Source organism: Lissotriton helveticus, chromosome 2_1, assembly GCF_964261635.1.
Source record: "Lissotriton helveticus chromosome 2_1, aLisHel1.1, whole genome shotgun sequence".
NCBI lineage: Eukaryota > Metazoa > Chordata > Amphibia > Caudata > Salamandridae > Lissotriton > Lissotriton helveticus.
Window position 1 is genome coordinate 800030940 of NC_136059.1, and position 19239 is coordinate 800050178.

A 19239-nucleotide genomic window follows, 5' to 3' on the forward strand; every position below is an offset into this window, starting at 1 on the left:
AGGACCCTAAGCAGCCTGAAAAAGAATGAGGACATCCAAACCTCAACCACATCCAACCTGATCATACCCCTGGCACATCATTCAGCCCTTGGTTCTGAAATATTAAAAAGAAGGTCAGAACCATCACTAAGGGTGACTAACGGTTGAGTAGCTTGGCTGTTACCAAGTTAAAAGAAAGATGTTTACAGATTCAGAGGGCCTGTTACGACAGGGGAATAAGCAATTCTCAATACTCTGCTCACCTAGGTCACATTCGTACTAACATCCAACAGTGGATGGCTATTCAATACCATGCCCTAAACTCCATAAACAATGTAAACATTACTTGCCTGTAAAAATCAGTGTGCCACTTGTAATACAGAAGAGTTACATGCTCTGCACACTGCGGCCATTTAGTGTTAAAGTAGAAACTGTATGGTTTTTTTCTAAGTTGGATTTTTGGCCTCAAAGTGACTTGTGATCCCTCTCTCAAAACCTACAATGTCCCAGAGCATACACTTCACCTTAGATTGTATAGTTCCCCTACAGGTGACAATAAGTAGGTGTAGCAATGCAAAGTAGGATAATCTATGCATACTGGTGAAACATAAATATCATTTGAGACTAATAATTTATGAAAACACCATCTCATAACATGCCTGCATCTAGGGAGGTAGGAGGGTGCATGTGACTCTACAGCAGCACACCTGGTAAATTCATAGGTACAGAAAAGTACAATTTTCCTTCTGCAGCATGTGCTGCTGTAGATCGTACACTTTGCACAGACTAAAAAGCAGTATCCTTCTCTTTAATACGGTGGCTTGCAAGCTCTAGCGAAAGAGGTTTGTAAGAAAGTTTTAAGGGTAGTTTGGCCGAAATGTTGTTTTTGTTGGGCATGAATGTACACAATAATGCCTAGTAAAACTTTGGTTGGTAAATCATGTTGTAGCTCTACACATGCATGCAAGTTGGAAGTCTCATAGGAACGCCATAGTGAGTTCCTTTTTTGCAAGAGGAATGTGTCCTAGGCACAGAGTGTAGTGTGCAATGGCTTTGGCATTGCAAACCTGAATATACTACACTATCAACGTATTTTACCCTATTTTCAAAACAGGCTTCCCTAAGTGGGGCTTGCCAAAGGCCACAAAGTGCTGCTTTGTCTTCCTGAAGGCTTTATTATTCTCAACGTAGTGCATGAGGTCTCTTGACATTTAAAGCATGTAAAGGCCCTTACCAAAACTGACTGAGGTTGGGGGAAAAATGTGGTACATCAATAGTTTGATTAACACGGAGGTTTGGTTTAAGTATTACCCAGTATTTGGGTACTTGAATAAATGACTCTCCACGGTTAGGGACTGCAGTTCACTTATTCTCCGAAGAGAAATTAATGCAATGAGAGAGCAGCTATCCATGAGAGTAACAGCAGTATGCAAGAGTGTAAAGGATAAAATGCCAACCCCTGCCCCCAGCAGTTATGTAGCTAATAGTGGGGAAAGGGGACCCGGTGGGCGAGTCTGCCTACCTGTACAAGTGTCAACTATACAAACGGGGAGGCTGGGTGTGTGGGGCAGTGGGAGGTGCAACTGCATGACAAACAAGAGTGGAAAGTGATGTGTCTATGTTACCCCCGAGAACTCGATTATCTTCCATTTTTTTTCCTGAATGTTGTGAACTGATGATCCTCAGAAGCGTATGCCAGGGACCTTCCTAGTACAACGCGGCCGGCCTGAAGAGGTTGTAGGCGACTTTCTGTGTTAGCTTGTCTTTATTATGTACTTTATGATTTATATACTTGTTTGGAATATTATGATGCTGCCGGCCAGAGACTGGTTGTAGGCGCACAGCTGTGTATTTGTAACCTACCAATAAAGGTCTTTGAGACTTAAAAAAAAAAAATGGCAACCCCATGTCCGTGTAAGAGCAATGCTAAGGGGTTCCATGAAAGGATTTGTTAGAAATGGGGCTTCTGGTTAGCTAGGGCATGCACCTAAGCCAGGCAACATTCACCACTCTGGTCAGGGCAAGTAGCTACACACCAATGATAACCTGTGCTCACCCTCTGGTAATTTGGTGCTGAGCAGGCGGGCTTATCTCAAGAGGCAATGTGTAAAGTAGTTGTGCAACACACAGAGTAACATAGTGAATATACCACAAAAAGACTCCACACAGGCTTAGAAAAATAGTAATTCTTTATGTCATGAAAGTGAGATCAAAACAACAAAAATCCAATAAATATGTCAAGCGATATGCAATATTTAAATAAATCGAACCAAAGCAGTAGGAGATCAAAAATGTCAAGAATTCTGTCAATAAACCAACAATGCCACTTTGTAAGGAAATGTTGAACAGCGCTTCTCACACTAAGCGGTCCTTTAAAACATATGAGCGCTAGTAGGAAATATGGGAACCTGAGATCCCAGAAGCTGATGCATTTCTTTTAGGTTGAGTTACCGATGATGGCAAAGTACTGGTTTCCAGAGTCTGAGGAGCGCACAACAGAGATGCCGGGCCCGCCTGGGGCTAATCTAAGTAATCTGAAAAGAACAGGCAAACCACTGCATAGGAGCAGGTCCAGTTTTGAATTGCCTTTGTGTGAGAGCCTATTCAAATGTAAGTGTCAACCACCTCTCAGCCCAAGAAGGCTATTAGTATGTAGATAAATGCAGATGCATTCCCTGTCACACCCAGTCCTTCCTGTGAGCTGGCTCTCTAGCAAGTATGCACAAAGTGTAGCTCTCACCCTGGCACACAGAGCTAAGTAAAGAGCAGACAAATGTACACTTTTTAAAGGTGGCATTTGTAAAATAGTGGTGTTAAATCCAATTTTACCAGTAAAGAGTATTTATCATTACTATTCGAACCATTCCAAACACGACAAAACTACTCCTTTGTGATCAGGAATTACCACTTACAAGTATATAAGGTAATTCCCAATGCTGGCCGATGGAAAATGTAGACCTCACAACAGTCAAAAACAAACTTAGCTGTTTGCCATGGCCAGGACATATTAAACTTAAAGAGTACATGTTCTGCCTTTAAATCAGCACCCTGCCCTTAGAGTTACCTAGAGCCTACCTTGGAGGTGACATATGTATAATAAAAGGTAAGTTTAAAGCTTGGCAATTAGTTTTAAATGCCAAGTTAAAGTGGCAGTGAACTGCGCATTCCATGTTTTGGGGGAGAAAGCAAATGCAATTTACCATTTGACAGGTAAGTTGCTGCAGCAGCTAAATGCACCCTTACCGAAGAGTATGCTAAGTCTTCCTTCTGCAAGTACATTAGGTAGCAGATGATGTCTTACAAACAGACTGTTATTGGAGTATGGAGTAGTAGCTGAGAAATTGCTTCCACAAGGCCATGTACAGGAACTTGTGGTGGGCTTGCAGCTCTTCCTAAGAATCTGCGTGCACTCTTCTAGACGTTAAATATATCAAAACTCTAAAACCTCAGAAGCAAAATCAAGAGATTCAGAGCCCTAAGTTTGGGATGTTGTGTGAGGTCCTCTTTGCATAGAGGTAGTTTTTGGTGGAGTGTATGGACATTTTCAGAAGTAGTGAATACCCGGTGGATGCTATGGACATCATGGGTGCTTAGTCTCATTTTCCATACTAAATACAGTATTTTTGGAAGTGGAGGAAAAGCGTATTATCTCTAACCAATTCATCCATATAAAATCTGGCCACTGACTGTGGATGTGGCTATCTGGAGGGAAAGCTTTGGCATTTTGTAATCTTTAGTGTGGCAAAGAGATCAATCACCAGAGTCCCCTAGAGGTGGAAGTAGTGTTGAAGTGCCTGGAAGTTGATTTCCAATTTATGTGCTTGATGATGCATTCTGCTCAGTGGGTCTGTAAAGTGATTTTCTATGAAATGTTCCTCCATGAACAGGAGATGCTGGGAAATGGCCCAAAGCCAGACTGCCCGAGCTAACCATGTCAACTGTGATCAGCATGTGCCCTCCACTGCTTCTGGTAGTAGTATGTGGTGGTAATGTTGACTGTGCAAAAGAGAACTGTTATGTTGTGAATCAGTTTGCAAAAACACTCTGTCAGATAAGTAGAATGCCATTAATTCCAACACATTGATAGGCACACTGTTGTTGAGAGACCACTGGCCCTGAATATGCAACTTAGTATGTGGTACTATTACAAAGGAAGAAGCTATTGTTACCAGCATTCTCACTGTCAGAGGACTTGATGATGGGTAAAGGGGAAGGGAAACCTCCTAAACGGCATAACTCTCTTGTTATTGGGGTATGCTTTGTCTGTTACTCCCTCAACTGTTGCTCTTTATCAACTAATCGTCCAGGCATGGAAAGACATAAAGGACATTGCTCTGAAGATGGAACCACTGTCAGACATTTTGTGAACACCTGAGGGAGCTGTTGTGATCTTGAAGGCTAGCTTGTTCAATTGATAATACTTTTCACTTAACACCAACTTCAGGTAATAGTGTGCCGGGTAAATAGGGATGTGGAACTAGGTATTCTTGAGATAGAGGTTGACCATGTATACCCTTACCCAGAGCAGTAGAATGATGTCTTGTAGGGCTGTCACCCTGAAATGCTCTGATGTACTGCTTGAGAGGTCGGAAGTCGAGTACCAGCCACAGCATCCCTTTTTTCTTATGGATGAGAAAGTACAGGTAATAGATGCATTGTCCCCGCAGGGTTGTTGGAACTGTCTCAATTGCTTCCTTTTGACGTAACATCTGCAAATCTTCTTTCAGCACCCTTTGGTGGTCTTGCCTGATGCTGTAGTGGTGTAGTGTAGTATGAAACTGCAGACAATGCCCATAGGGGAAGGAAACAACCTTTACAACGCGTTGTTACATCGCGTTCAGTAACAACGCAGTTGTTATAATGACCCGTTGTTACAACGCGATGCCATTACATCGCAAGTCTTTAGATCGACTTGCTCTAGATGGCGCTCCAACCTAAGGAATGGTATGCTTTACTATACCAACACCTTCCCTACTGTTGCGCAGGGTGGAGTTGAAATAGTAAATTATACTATTCCTAATGTTGGAGTGCCATCTGTTGTAGCATGCTATATTCATAGGCGCCCATGAATAAAATCCACTTGTCCAATGGTACCTTTACTTTGAGCACGTCTGGCCTTACCAAGGCAGTTGCCCTGGATGCTTCAAATGGGGTATGAGTTGGCTGAGTGACTCTCCTACAAGGACTAGTAGAGAGGGCATTATGAAGTGGCCCCACGACGTTGCTCCAGATCATCATTGTTGTATGTGCAACCCTGACTTCACAGAGTGGGTCTGGAGTGCACCATGGCCTTGTCTGCATCAGTACCCTTTAAAAAAAATTAAAAATGTAATCCACCCGAAGGCTGAAAAGATGCTCTCCATCAAAAGGGACACTGAGGAGGTGTTGCTGGACTGCTGTTCGATTTCAAGAGACTTGCAACCAGGCATGTCATCAGCGGTAAATGCTGGTGTTGGTTTCATGGGAGGCTGTGCCAGCTGCATCCAGGGTGCTCCTGGCGCATGCACTGGAAATTATTTTTTCGGCTTGACAGATTCCTTTCCAAACTTCCATGGGCCTCCAGAAGGTTTTTGACTAGCCTATCATACTTAGTAAGCTTGGTTGGATTGCTGTCACAATCTAAAAGATACCCATGGAAGCAATCCAACCAAGCTGACTAAGCACGATTGAGTTGTAGTTTCCACTACTACCCTCTTGCTAGCAGCATTTTTCCGCTTGCGCTGCTTGTCGGGTGGAGGGTTGACCCTGTACACTTCACAAAAGCCGTTTTTAAAGCAGTATGGACCACCAACTAATCTGGTAACACATGGCCCCATTTGTAAATGGGTTTGTTTTGCAGGTGCTGCTTAATGCTTTTTTCCCTGCCTTCGAATAACAACCTTGGTCTTGAGAAGATATTTGAACTTTTAGCTGAGCACTTCAACATAGATTTTCATCCTGACAGATATTGCACAGACTGGTCCATTTCAGTAAGTATTTTGATGAGGATGTCCTTCCTCTACATGTAGTTTCACTTTATAATGGTCGGCCTTACACTAGATGGCATAGGTATAGGAAGTGGTATTGTCGCGTGAAAAGAACTTCAATGGGAACGGTTCTCAAGATGGGTCAGATGAGGAATTGAGTTTATAATCATGCCAAGGGTCGTCTGCATTGTCTGTTGGAATTAGCTGTCCACAGTGGTGAGGAAGATCCATACCCCAGTCAGAATCTTAGTTGGTGTGAGCAAAGCAAGGAGGAGGCGTGGTCTGTGTGGGTAACAGTGCTGATGGGGGCTTTGGTGCCCTATGACAGGTGTTCTTAGCTTAAAAAAAAATTGCCTCCTAGAATGTATGTTGCCATTTGCTTGCGCGGAACCTGTTGGTGCAGAAGGTAGTTGACAAGATCAAATATGCCTGTCACAGAGTCTGTGTAGATTCTCCTTTTCCTCACATCAGTCTACTCACATTAGCTATCTGGTTGTTTTGATTCACTCATAGGTGGCCAACTTCTGAGTCAACTTTTGTTCCGATACCAACAGTCCACGTTCTCAGGGGGCGAAATGGTGTCTCTGAATGATGATGGAGGAGGTCTTGCTTTTGAGGCATCTGTGATATCAAGACTGTCTTTCGGTGCAGAGATATTTATGGAACAGCACTGGTCCTCTCGACACCGTTCCTTATCCTGGAGCTGAGGCTCACGTTTATCAAGGTCAAGGAAGGAGCTGACCGCGAAATCTAAAGTGCCGTCATTGTCCTACATGTGGATATCACTTGGGGTCCTGGAGAAGCATTGTCCCTGAAGCCAGTCATTTGACAACACACATATACTCTGAATTCCGCTCTGACTGGGTTCCCAGAGTACTGGTGGGCCCTCCCTTTTACCCATCCACATTGGTGCTCCTACATTTTTAACACCAAGCAAAGTCGATTGCTCTAGGAAGCCTCTGTGCAGTATCCGATAGTGTGCCCACCACCATTTTGTTAAATACTAGATTGTCTGCTTCCTCCTGAAGGACCCTCGGGAGTCAGAGATTACTGAACCTTTGTTGATCTGAACACGGGAACTTGCTGTTGCATTTATGGCAGAACTGGAAGAATGGATTCTGCATGAGCAACCCTTTCATGAATCATTCTCATAGGACATTTCTTGAACATTTTTAGTTCAATACTGTTCCAAAGAGATCAATAGTTGCACAATGTCTTTGCGTAGAGTATAGAAATTCTGGTGAGTCAATGTTGAGGATTTCTCTTCCAACTACGCAACAGCCCTTAAGCTAAAAAAGATGTGTCCAAACCAAATGCCAGAAAAAAAGAATCTCAGTACTTAACTATTCTCGACTCTTCACTTCCGCCTTAAGACATTTTGGAGTAATTTAACACTATACTATACTATATTAAAAATCTCAGCACAAGGGTTATAAGCTCTCATTTGTGTCATCTTAACAAGAAATAACAAGAAATAACTACTATAAGTATATACATTCTAAATGGAGACATAGTAGTTGCTCAACAGTACTTACCACGCAGTTTTTCCTTTTTGTACTTTAGCATCTCTTTGTTTGTGTAACCAGTTGTGCGTAAAATGTCTTCTAGGAACAATTCCTTGACTTCAAAAGGTTTCCCTTGTACTTAAAAAAAATATTTAAAAAATCAGTTGCTGCTACTCGGAAAGACAATGCTAACTCATCATGCAGGCTGCATTAATTTTTCATTGGAATAGTAAATTAAACAAAACAGACCTGAGCAAAACAAGGTAACAGCCAGCCTCCCAAAGTACTTAACTGGGGGCATTACACACAGTCCAAGGCATGCCCATTGGTCTCAGAGAGGTCCTAGAAAGCAACTAAAACTAGGATATTGTGGATCTCAAATCCAAAAAGACTTCACAGGCTTTCTGTTCCTGCCTTACAGAAAAAAGATCCTCTATGCTCTAATAGCATTATCATTCCCAACGTCGCATAACAGACTTCTAAATTCAGTTACACCAACTTCTGACCATGAAAGTACGCAGTTGAAAGATGTTTCTTCCTACAAAGCTATAAACTCTCAAGTATGTTTTCCAGCACACAATAAAGTAATCTGCCCTCCTTTTCTCCATGAAAGCTTTAATACATTTGACCTGAAGTACTAGTACTTGGCCTCTCCCTGACATGGCAATTGCATATTATGCAGGGAACAACCAGATAGCACAGGACACACCTCGCAAAGCTGCCACTTCGTGGTGCGATTGTTTTAATACACATACATTTATAGGATTCCTGGATCACACAATTTTAGAGGTTGGATTTCCTATAAAATGTATCCATAGTTTCAAAGTCAACTACCATCTTATCTACTCATAAAATATACTTTAACTGAACTAACATCTTTGCTTTTAATATGTTGTACTAAACATTCTGGACTCAATCACTGTGCCACCCAAAAAACACTTCTGAATGCACTCAAAATGATTTAACATCACTGGATAAAACAAGTAATACTAAGGGTGAAATTTAATTCATGAGATCAAGAGACAACATTTTAGAACCAATCCACAAGCTAGAAAAATGGAAGGAGGGATCCATCAGATTAAGGGAACAGAGCATGCACTAAACTCAAATATACAGAGTCAATTAGTTTATTGTTGATTAGAACAATGAGTAATTACCTAGTACTTGTCTTACCGACTGATCAGTGGGGACAAGGGAGAAAAATGAATAAGTTGTCGCCTTCTGATATGATCTGTCATAATATTGTGTATTTGTTTCTTTATGGGATCATTTACCAGACTTCAACTAGTTAGCATGTAACGTAAACTGCACAACTGAGAACATAGTTGATGCTTGCTGTATTATCAGACTGTCAATTCATACCATATATCATAACGTTTATTTGCAGACACATGCTTAGAAAACATTTATATATATTAAAAAAGAAAATACAAAGCCCCATCAATTGCTGGAAATTCATCCTAGTTAATTGGCTGCAATAGTGACTCACAGCAGAGCCAATTCCCAGAGATCTATAATATGAGCTCGATCTCTTTAAGTGATAAGAAGACAGTCAAACAAAAACAAAAGGAGTGACAGGTAGACTTATAAATCAGTTGATAGTACGAGGAAGGAAGAACAAAAATGGAAGGGACAGAGGCGAGAGATGAAAATACGAAACAGGAGAAAGTGGTGCTGGATAGCAACAACCGAATAGGGATGCAGCAACAAAGTGGCAGGTGGGGGAGGGCTAAAAAAGAGAGAGAGCAACAAAATCAGTAAGAGATTGGCTAATAAACGATAAAGGAGAAAGAAAAGGAAATCATTTAGGGGAAAGAGCAACAGAGGGTAGCAGGGTCAGTATCAATGTAGGCAGGGGAGTCTGTTTTCTCTGCATATGATCAATAGCATCTAATCCATCCTGATGTTCGTATTCACCCTAGTTACCATGAAAGAGTAAACTTAATTTACAAAACAAAATTAAAATGACTTTCAAGATATGCAGAACTCTATAGCTAGAAAGATCAGCGGAGACCATTATGCTTTAATACTCTAGTGCAGCAGCACCAAAAACAAATCTACCTTTCCGAAAAACTCAGACAAAGCAAAGAAAAAACCTACAATAGCGCCAGTCACAATTTTATCTGATATAGAGTATCCTCTATTCACCATAGCTTCACGTGTTTCTTTGGTCCTGTGGACAGAATGGTGGCTACACCTGACAGGAATTTATTCCAGTCATGTTATGGTTCAAAAGAACGAAACAAAAAACTGCCAAAAGTGGATAAAGAAAGAAAGGTTGAAGATCTTGGCCTTTTTTCAAATATATCTTGCTTCAGAAAAGATTAGATGTGTGCTATAAGTGTAGGCAACTATCACTATTAATGCAAGGTATAGTTTTTTTTGTCTCAAATCAACATTATGGACCATCTCCAAATCCATTTAAAACCTGGGAGCAATGTTTGGCACTCAGCAGGTAAGAGTGAATGCTTCAGAAAAGCGCCTCTTAAATCTTTGAAGGATGCTTGATCAGAAAGGGCAACAAATCAAATTTCTGAATAGATGTAATCTGCAGAAAGGAGTCCCAACTCTTTGGTGAACTGCAGAAAGCTGTCACTTCGGCTTGCAATGCAATTAGAAAGTACTGTAAAGGATTCCATTAGGAGATAGTTGGTAAAAAGCTCTGGAAAAGATCAATGCAGTGCAGTACATTGCACTGCGCTGCAACAAACTGCTTGCTCTCAAATTATTAGACAGGTGGAAAGGAATGATTTCTTACACGTAATCCTAGTTCTCTAACAGGGAAATCTCCATTGAAATCATAAGCACTCCTACGTGTGGGGATGCCGGAGCAATTCTTTACAATATATCGTCTTCTTAAGTGTAGATGTTCAACTTTATTCACTAAGGTCTGGATAAGCACTTCAGTTATTAAATGTTTTGTAGCCTCTAAATGAGTCTATATTGGCCAATTGCTTTAATTTGCATTTAAAAGGACTGATTATTTTTTTTAAACAGGAAAAATTTGCTGGAATTGTGTTAATTGCCCTTATAAATCTCACTCACAAACCTTTTTTAAAGAAAATTATGAAGAAGGAAGAGGACAAGGTAGGCTTACAGGCTGCAGCTCTGCAGATATGAATAGAGTATTTGCCATTAAGGGCTTACAACTCATCAGTATACCATCATGCCAAGCAGGTGGGAGTCACTTCAGTTCTTTTTTACCGAGCCAACTGTATTAGTAGTTAGGGAAACTGACTGCCTATTAATCATCTCTGTTTCTTCTAACGGAGAGGAGGGCAGGTTGCTCATGATTTCAACTGAGATGGCCCACACAGAGAACTAGGATTACAGGTAAGAAACCATTCCTTCTCTCTCAGGGGATCTCCTTTGATAATCATTAGCACTGAATAGGTGCCTAGCCAATCCCTACAAACTGTGGTGGAATACAAAAGAGACAACCTTGCAAAGCGGCCGCAGAGCACCAAACCACAATGCAGACTTACCAGGACCCTGGGGGCACCAAAGACTATTCACCAAGCATTCTAGTGGTACAAAACGCAGCAGCCAATCAGCATAAATGGGGAGGAGATGACAACAAAGGCGGCGAACATCCAGAGGATGTTGAAGATCGGGAGGACAGATCGTGGCATAAGGATGAGTCAATAATGGGAGATGGAGAGGTGGAGATCCGAAGGACATCAGCAGGAGCAGAGGAGCCAAGCAAAACCAGTGACAACGGAGGCAGTAGCGGACGAGGCGCTGTCTCAGGGGACAGGCATTAAGAATGAGGACGCTGCGCCTCATTCCAGAGCTATGGCACCAGGCAAGTACCCCACAGAGGCTGGGAAACTGTGCAGCCATGGATGACCATAAGGGAAGTGTTACTGGGTTTTTAACCTTAATAATGGCGCTGTTTTCTGAACACAAGGCATGCATTTTCTTTGTAGAAGCACAACTGGGGCACTTTGGTACTCTGTTCTGATAGAGTGATTTGCACAGCGACTGCACAAACAGAGAAGTCTTACTAGCACAATATGTTACACAAAGGGGGGTTAAACCCATATAGTCACGGGGACCTGGGTGCTATGTGATACATGTGTAAGAGGGGGTCCCCGTAAAGGTAGTGTATGCCAATGGGCCACACTAGAACATGATTAATGACCAATTAGTCAAACAATATACAATGACATTTCCATTGGTAATAAAGTTTTATTACCAAAAAACAAAGGACAAAAATATCAGTGACAATACAAAAATTCAATATATTGACAAGCCCCAAAGGGGGGGGGGGGGGGAAGGAGAGAGGACAGGAATGCTAGAAAAGAAGGTGATAAAGCAAATAGACACAGTATAAATAATGACCTGATTATTACAAGGTTAGTGTCACTATACAAAAAATTACAATACAGAGGCCAAAATACGGCCAAATTCAAACAATTAACAAATAGTCCAAAACATCCGGCACATATGACAATTCAAATTAATGAGGGTTGTGCCCGGTGTATCAACAAAAAACAGTCGACGTTTCGACCCCTAATAACAGGCTGAGTATAGTCCTTTCACGGGGTCTTCATCAGGACGTCACACGGGGAGGGGGAAGGGGGCCAAACTGTGGGAAAAGATATTGCGACTTTAATACATGGTAAAGACGGCAGTTTATCCAATAGTCTAAACCAAGCAATTAATTTAAAACAAATACAGCAAAATTAAATTACCATGGGGTACGGCCTGGAGGGGCTCTGTACACTGGGTTGGCGCCACGCAAATAAGTCGCGGTCAGTCAATAATGGTGGAAGACTCCACTTGAGAGGAGAAAATCTTCAGTTAAATCTGCACATGCTATAAGTCAAAGTACATACTATGATAGTTAAACGAAGGCACTATGGACCTTCTTAAGATACTTAAGGCGTCCACAAGAGCAGAACAACAGGCCTTGTTACCACTCTTAGAGTTATAATCATGAAAATGATGGTTAAATACCTCGGTACTCTGGCGGAAAGACTACACCAGGAAACAGCGAGTAGGGCACATATAGTGGAATGTGGCCACTCGAGCGAGCTGGAAATGAGTAAGTAAATACACTCACGTTACTGAATATGCAACACTGATAGCCAAAAAGATTCCAAAGTTTTTATTAAAGGCCAATGTTGACAGACTTACAAGAAACTGTTTTTGGGGACAAGGTTATCTCGAGTGCATCAAAGGCCTCCGTCACCGTGATAGTGTGAGGAGCCGTTTGTTTGGAGAAACTGCTGACACGAAGGCGGATTGGCGTGTGTTTTCAAAACCAAACTGCTGCTGAAAAATTTAAGAAAAGAGCTAGAAACTGCACTTAAAAACCGTCAAACAAAACCGTACAAAACCGTACCGGGACTCTTACTCACAAGAATTTGTGGCAAGCAAGCTATCCGTCTAGGTGCTTCATTGGCCGCACAGCCGATGTGTTACTGCAAGGCTCCACAGAAGGCCGAATATAATTCGCAGGGCTCGTGGTCCCTTAGTTCCTAAAGAGCGAAATAACGATTATTTTCTTAGCTCAAAAAGAGAGCCGACAAAGCCACCCGTCAACTATTCACTTACATTAAATCGACTGGAAGGCGTCCACAAGGATCCGGACTGAACGGCGTCTGCAAGGATCCGGACAGCAACTCCGCAAAACCGCAATGCGGAGTTTGTGGGCGGGGCCGGCTAATGTTGATTCCATTAAAATGGAAGAAATACTCGAGGCTAACACGGGGAGGGGATGATTTAAGGCAGCGATGTTAGAGAGTTTCTCAACCGGCACAGATGAATAAAGGTAGTGAAAAGAATCACAGGACAGTTATGATAAATCGGTGCAAATCTCATGCAAGAGGATGTCAGCCGCTTTTCAGCTGCAATTCAAAACACCCAGATTGTCATTTGTTACAAGTGGTGCTTCTCTCACACAGGAGGAAGTAAACCAATTCTTTAATTAAATTCCAAACTACAAAATAGAAAGCAACACATGATTTAAGAAAAATTGTGAAAAATGGGGGCATCTCTCACACAGGAGGATGGAAGCCCATTTAACCAATATTCCAAGAGACATAATTAAATTCCAAGCTACAGATGGGAAACAACACATGAATTAAGCAAAATCGTGAAAAATGGGTGCATCTCTCACACAGGAGGATGAAGACCCATTTAACCACTATTCCGAAAAATACAAAGATTGACTTTGAAGTCTCAGTTGCTGTAGTCATAATGGTTCAATAAGGGACATGTTAGATGTATCAACCTAACGCTGCCAATTGTGATAGACTGCTATCCTGTTCATTCAATCCGTATTTGATGGAGTCCAGAAGTGACATCCATTTGGACTCCCGTGTGTTCAGGATAGACAGGAGGTTACCTCCTCTTCTCCCGAGAGTCACCTTTTCAACGGCAAACCACCGCAAGTCTGTGACCAAATGGCCAGCTGTAAGCCAATGGTCCACAAGGGGGGCGCCTGCCACTTTACATCTCAGTCTACTGCAATGGGATGAAATTCTAGCCTTAATTTTTTGTTGCGTCTGACCTACATACAATTGACTACATGGGCAACGAATGATGTATATCACTCCAGTGGAATTACAATTGGTATAGTGTTTGAGGGTATACGTGCGTCCCCGGTGGTCAAATGTTTTGGTCTGGATTGTGGTGTCGCAAGCAGTACACCCACCACATCTGTAGTGGCCAATTACAGGGGGCAAATTCCAGAGGGATGTTAGAGTGGGTTGGCTCTCGCCTTCAAGGAAAGAGTGGACAACCATGTCCCTTATGTTTTTAGCTCTCTTAAAAGAGTGAAGGGGCAACTCTGTTTGGTTGATTACATCAGCCACCAATGGCCAGTTATGGTTGATGATCTTCTTAATGTCGTTGCTGCGAGTTGAGAAGGTCGTAACGCAAATCACGCGATCAGTTGTGGCACGTGAAGCGTCATTTGGATTAAGTAGGGAATCTCGGGGGTTGTACCAAGCCCGTTTTCTGGCTCTCTTAACCAACCTGATGGGGTACCCCCGTGATATCAAGCGTTCACTCAAGACCTCCGACTCTTTGAAATAATCGGCTCTTGTGGAACAATTCCTCCTAATCCTGAAGAATTGGCCGACTGGCAGGTTGTCTTTTAAACCCCTAGGGTGGTGACTCTGGTATTGTAAAAGTGAATTACGCTCAGTTGGCTTCCTGAACAAGGTAGTGTGCAAATGGTCTGATTCTACGTAGATCGAAATGTCTAGGAAGGGTATGGCTTCTTTGCTGGATTCCATCGTAAACTGGATCGCCGAGTTGCGGGAGTTAAGCCAATTATGAAACACTTGGAGTTGGTCACCGTCTCCATCCCAAATGCAAAGGACGTCATCTATATATCTTACCCATAGGGGCAGATGGGCCTTGAATGGATTAGTGACTGAGAAAATGTGCTGGTGTTCAAAATAATCCATGAAGATTATAGCCAGGTTTGGAGCGAAGGTGGCCCCCATCGCTACGCCCCTGGTCTGCAAATAAAAATGATCTTGGAAAATGAAGAAGTTTTGCATCATGGCAATTTCCAATAATTCGATAATGAACTCAGTAGGGACCTGGAACGGGGCGGTTCGAGTGTCCAAAGCCATTCTCATTATATCCAATGCTTCTTGTTGGGGGATGCTCGTGTAGAGCGATATGATGTCACATGTGACTAAAAGGGAACTCTCTGGATTAAAGGGTCGACCATCTATCAAATTAATGACTTGTGTGGTATCTCGTAAATAAGCCTTTGTGTGTAGTGCAATGGGCTTAAGAAAAAAGTCGACGTATTGGCACAGAGGTTCTAAAAGAGACCCACAGCCAGAAACTATCGGGCGTCCAGGAGGTTTGCTAAGGTTCTTGTGAACCTTGGGTAAGGTATAAATTGTAGCCAATCTAGGAAATTTTTGATTAAGGAACTCGAATTCCTGTTTACTCAAAAAACCGGTATCCAAGCCCTTTTGTGTAACCCTTAAGATGGTACTAGCCAAATCACTTGAAGGGTCACTGGGTAAAAGACGGTAACTGATGCCATCTGATAGTTGTCTGTGGATTTCTGCTTTGTAATCTGAAAGGTCTTGAACCACAATGGCACCGCCTTTATCCGCGGGTTTTATAACAACCTCTTTGTTGTTACTTAAATCCGCCAAGGCCTTCTTCTCTATTTTTGGTAAATTCAGCCTCGTGAATTTAGGCTCTTTGAGTGAATGGTCTATAGAGGAGGTTACAATATCCTCAAAGGCAAGGATCCGGCTGTTCATGGCATATGTGGGTGGAAAAAAGGTTGAGGGGACCCTAAGGCCAGTAGCCGAATTATTTAGTCTGGTGGTCTGATTTCGAAAGAAATATCGCAACCTTATCCTTCTAAAAAAACTATACAGTTCCGTTTTCAACAGGAATTTGTTGACCGAAGCAGTGGGGACATAAGAAAGTCCTCGGCCGAGGACCTTGAGTTCTGCCTCCTGGAATTGGTGTTTGGAGATATTAATCACTGGACTGGTGGCGCTGGGAGTCCCAAGATCTGGTGGAGTAGGCATGGTTACCATCTGTAGGTGTTCCTGCGTGTCGATATCTCCCCGTGTGTCTCGGGGCGAAAAGTAACCCGCTTCTGTTGCTTGCCTCGGCCCCCTTCCCATCCTGCCTGATTCTGTGGTTGGCCTCTTGTTTGTCCCCGGGGCCAGTTGTTGCCACGGCCTCGTGGTGGGCGCCACTGTCCCCGACCCTGATCTAAAAAATGAGGTGGAAACTGGGGGGGATACTGCTGGTAAGTGGGGTCTTGAATGGGATAAGGAGGGTAAGGGTATGATGTGCTGGGTCCTGCCTCAGCCTCACTGCCAGAACTATAAGAGGAGTCCGAAAAAGTGGTATAATTCTGTCGTCCTCTGTACCCCCCACGGCCGCGGTTGGTAAATCGGCCTTGGTTATCCTGTTTATAATACTCTGGCTGTAAGTAAGGATACACTAGTTTTTTGTCAAAATTTCTGAGATCGCGTGCCAATTTCTCCAATTTCTTTGTTTGTGCCGTGGTGTCGAAGTCTTTTATGGTTGCTTCCAAGTTGTCTATGGCCTCCTTGGCTTTAGTGAGTGTGCTATCACCCAAGATTTCGGCCTTCAAATCTGCGATCTCTTTGCTTAAGGAGACTACCTGTTCTGCGGCTGTCTCGACTCCCAGCACCATCCAGTGCCGGGAGCAGTTATTTGCCACGTAACTAAACCCCTCTTTGAATTTAGGTACGTCAACGAATATCACAGGCTCGATTTTGATTTGCAATCCCACCGGGATTATATTCTCTTGCAGGTATCTCGTGAAGAGATGACCATGAAGCCGTGTTCGAATAAGTTTTTTCTCTAATCTTTCCAAACGGGCTACCTTATCATTGAGGGTGATATCAATAGCCGGGACCGAGGTAGATAAGAAAGTGGACGACAGATCTTTAGTTAGCTGATTGATATACTCCTCTGTGTAGGAAAGTCGCAATATCTTTTCCCACAGTTTGGCCCCCTTCCCCCTCCCCTTGTGACGTCCTGATGAAGACCCCGTGAAAGGACTATACTCAGCCTGTTATTAGGGGTCGAAACGTCGACTGTTTTTTGTTGATACACCGGGCACAACCCTCATTAATTTGAATTGTCATATGTGCCGGATGTTTTGGACTATTTGTTAATTGTTTGAATTTGGCCGTATTTTGGCCTCTGTATTGTAATTTTTTGTATAGTGTCACTAACCTTGTAATAATCAGGTCATTATTTATACTGTGTCTATTTGCTTTATCACCTTCTTTTCTAGCATTCCTGTCCTCTCTCCTTCCCCCCCCCCTTTGGGGCTTGTCAATATATTGAATTTTTGTATTGTCACTGATATTTTTGTCCTTTGTTTTTTGGTAATAAAACTTTATTACCAATGGAAATGTCATTGTATATTGTTTGACTAATTGGTCATTAATCATGTTCTAGTGTGGCCCATTGGCATACACTACCTTTACGGGGACACCCTCTTACACATGTATCACATAGCACCCAGGTCCCCGTGACTATATGGGTTTAACCCCCCTTTGTGTAACACTTTCTGAGCAGGTGCTGACCTGCGAGGTTTCTTTTTCCCTAAATTAAATTTAGCCATACCATGGTGGAATCAGAATTACTTTCCTACACAGAGGAGTATATCAATCAGCTAACTAAAGATCTGTCGTCCACTTTCTTATCTACCTCGGTCCCGGCTATTGATATCACCCTCAATGATAAGGTAGCCCGTTTGGAAAGATTAGAGAAAAAACTTATTCGAACACGGCTTCATGGTCATCTCTTCACGAGATACCTGCAAGAGAATATAATCCCGGTGGGATTGCAAATCAAAATCGAGCCTGTGATATTCGTTGACGTACCTAAATTCAAAGAGGGGTTTAGTTACGTGGCAAATAACTGCTCCCGGCACTGGATGGTGCTGGGAGTCGAGACAGCCGCAGAACAGGTAGTCTCCTTAAGCAAAGAGATCGCAGATTTGAAGGCCGAAATCTTGGGTGATAGCACACTCACTAAAGCCAAGGAGGCCATAGACAACTTGGAAGCAACCATAAAAGACTTCGACACCACGGCACAAACAAAGAAATTGGAGAAATTGGCACGCGATCTCAGAAATTTTGACAAAAAACTAGTGTATCCTTACTTACAGCCAGAGTATTATAAACAGGATAACCAAGGCCGATTTACCAACCGCGGCCGTGGGGGGTACAGAGGACGACAGAATTATACCACTTTTTCGGACTCCTCTTATAGTTCTGGCAGTGAGGCTGAGGCAGGACCCAGCACATCATACCCTTACCCTCCTTATCCCATTCAAGACCCCACTTACCAGCAGTATCCCCCCCAGTTTCCACCTCATTTTTTAGATCAGGGTCGGGGACAGTGGCGCCCACCACAAGGCCGTGGCAACAACTGGCCCCGGGGACAAACAAGAGGCCAACCACAGAATCAGGCAGGATGGGAAGGGGGCCGAGGCAAGCAACAGAAGCGGGTTACTTTTCGCCCCGAGACACACGGGGAGATATCGACACGCAGGAACACCTACAGATGGTAACCATGCCTACTCCACCAGATCTTGGGACTCCCAGCGCCACCAGTCCAGTGATTAATATCTCCAAACACCAATTCCAGGAGGCAGAACTCAAGGTCCTCGGCCGAGGACTTTCTTATGTCCCCACTGCTTCGGTCAACAAATTCCTGTTGAAAACGGAACTGTATAGTTTTTTTTAGAAGGATAAGGTTGCGATATTTCTTTCGAAATCAGACCACCAGACTAAATAATTCGGCTACTGGCCTTAGGGTCCCCTCAACCTTTTTTCCACCCACATATGCCATGAACAGCCGGATCCTTGCCTTTGAGGATATTGTAACCTCCTCTATAGACCATTCACTCAAAGAGCCTAAATTCACGAGGCTGAATTTACCAAAAATAGAGAAGAAGGCCTTGGCGGATTTAAGTAACAACAAAGAGGTTGTTATAAAACCCGCGGATAAAGGCGGTGCCATTGTGGTTCAAGACCTTTCAGATTACAAAGCAGAAATCCACAGACAACTATCAGATGGCATCAGTTACCGTCTTTTACCCAGTGACCCTTCAAGTGATTTGGCTAGTACCATCTTAAGGGTTACACAAAAGGGCTTGGATACCGGTTTTTTGAGTAAACAGGAATTCGAGTTCCTTAATCAAAAATTTCCTAGATTGGCTACAATTTATACCTTACCCAAGGTTCACAAGAACCTTAGCAAACCTCCTGGACGCCCGATAGTTTCTGGCTGTGGGT

The 19239-nt window shown here is 42.9% G+C and overlaps 1 protein-coding gene across 5 annotated transcripts in view; it reads right to left on the reverse strand.

The window, feature by feature from the left end:
• YTHDC2 (YTH N6-methyladenosine RNA binding protein C2) overlaps positions 1-19239 on the reverse strand; it is a 1035502-nt gene that overhangs the window by 638344 nt on the left and 377919 nt on the right. For all 5 annotated transcript variants that reach the window (XM_078675531.1, XM_078675532.1, XM_078675530.1 and 2 more), the window contains one exon: positions 7481-7588. In XM_078675531.1, the coding sequence (XP_078531657.1) occupies positions 7481-7588 (108 nt within the window). The remainder of the gene's footprint in view (positions 1-7480; positions 7589-19239) is intronic.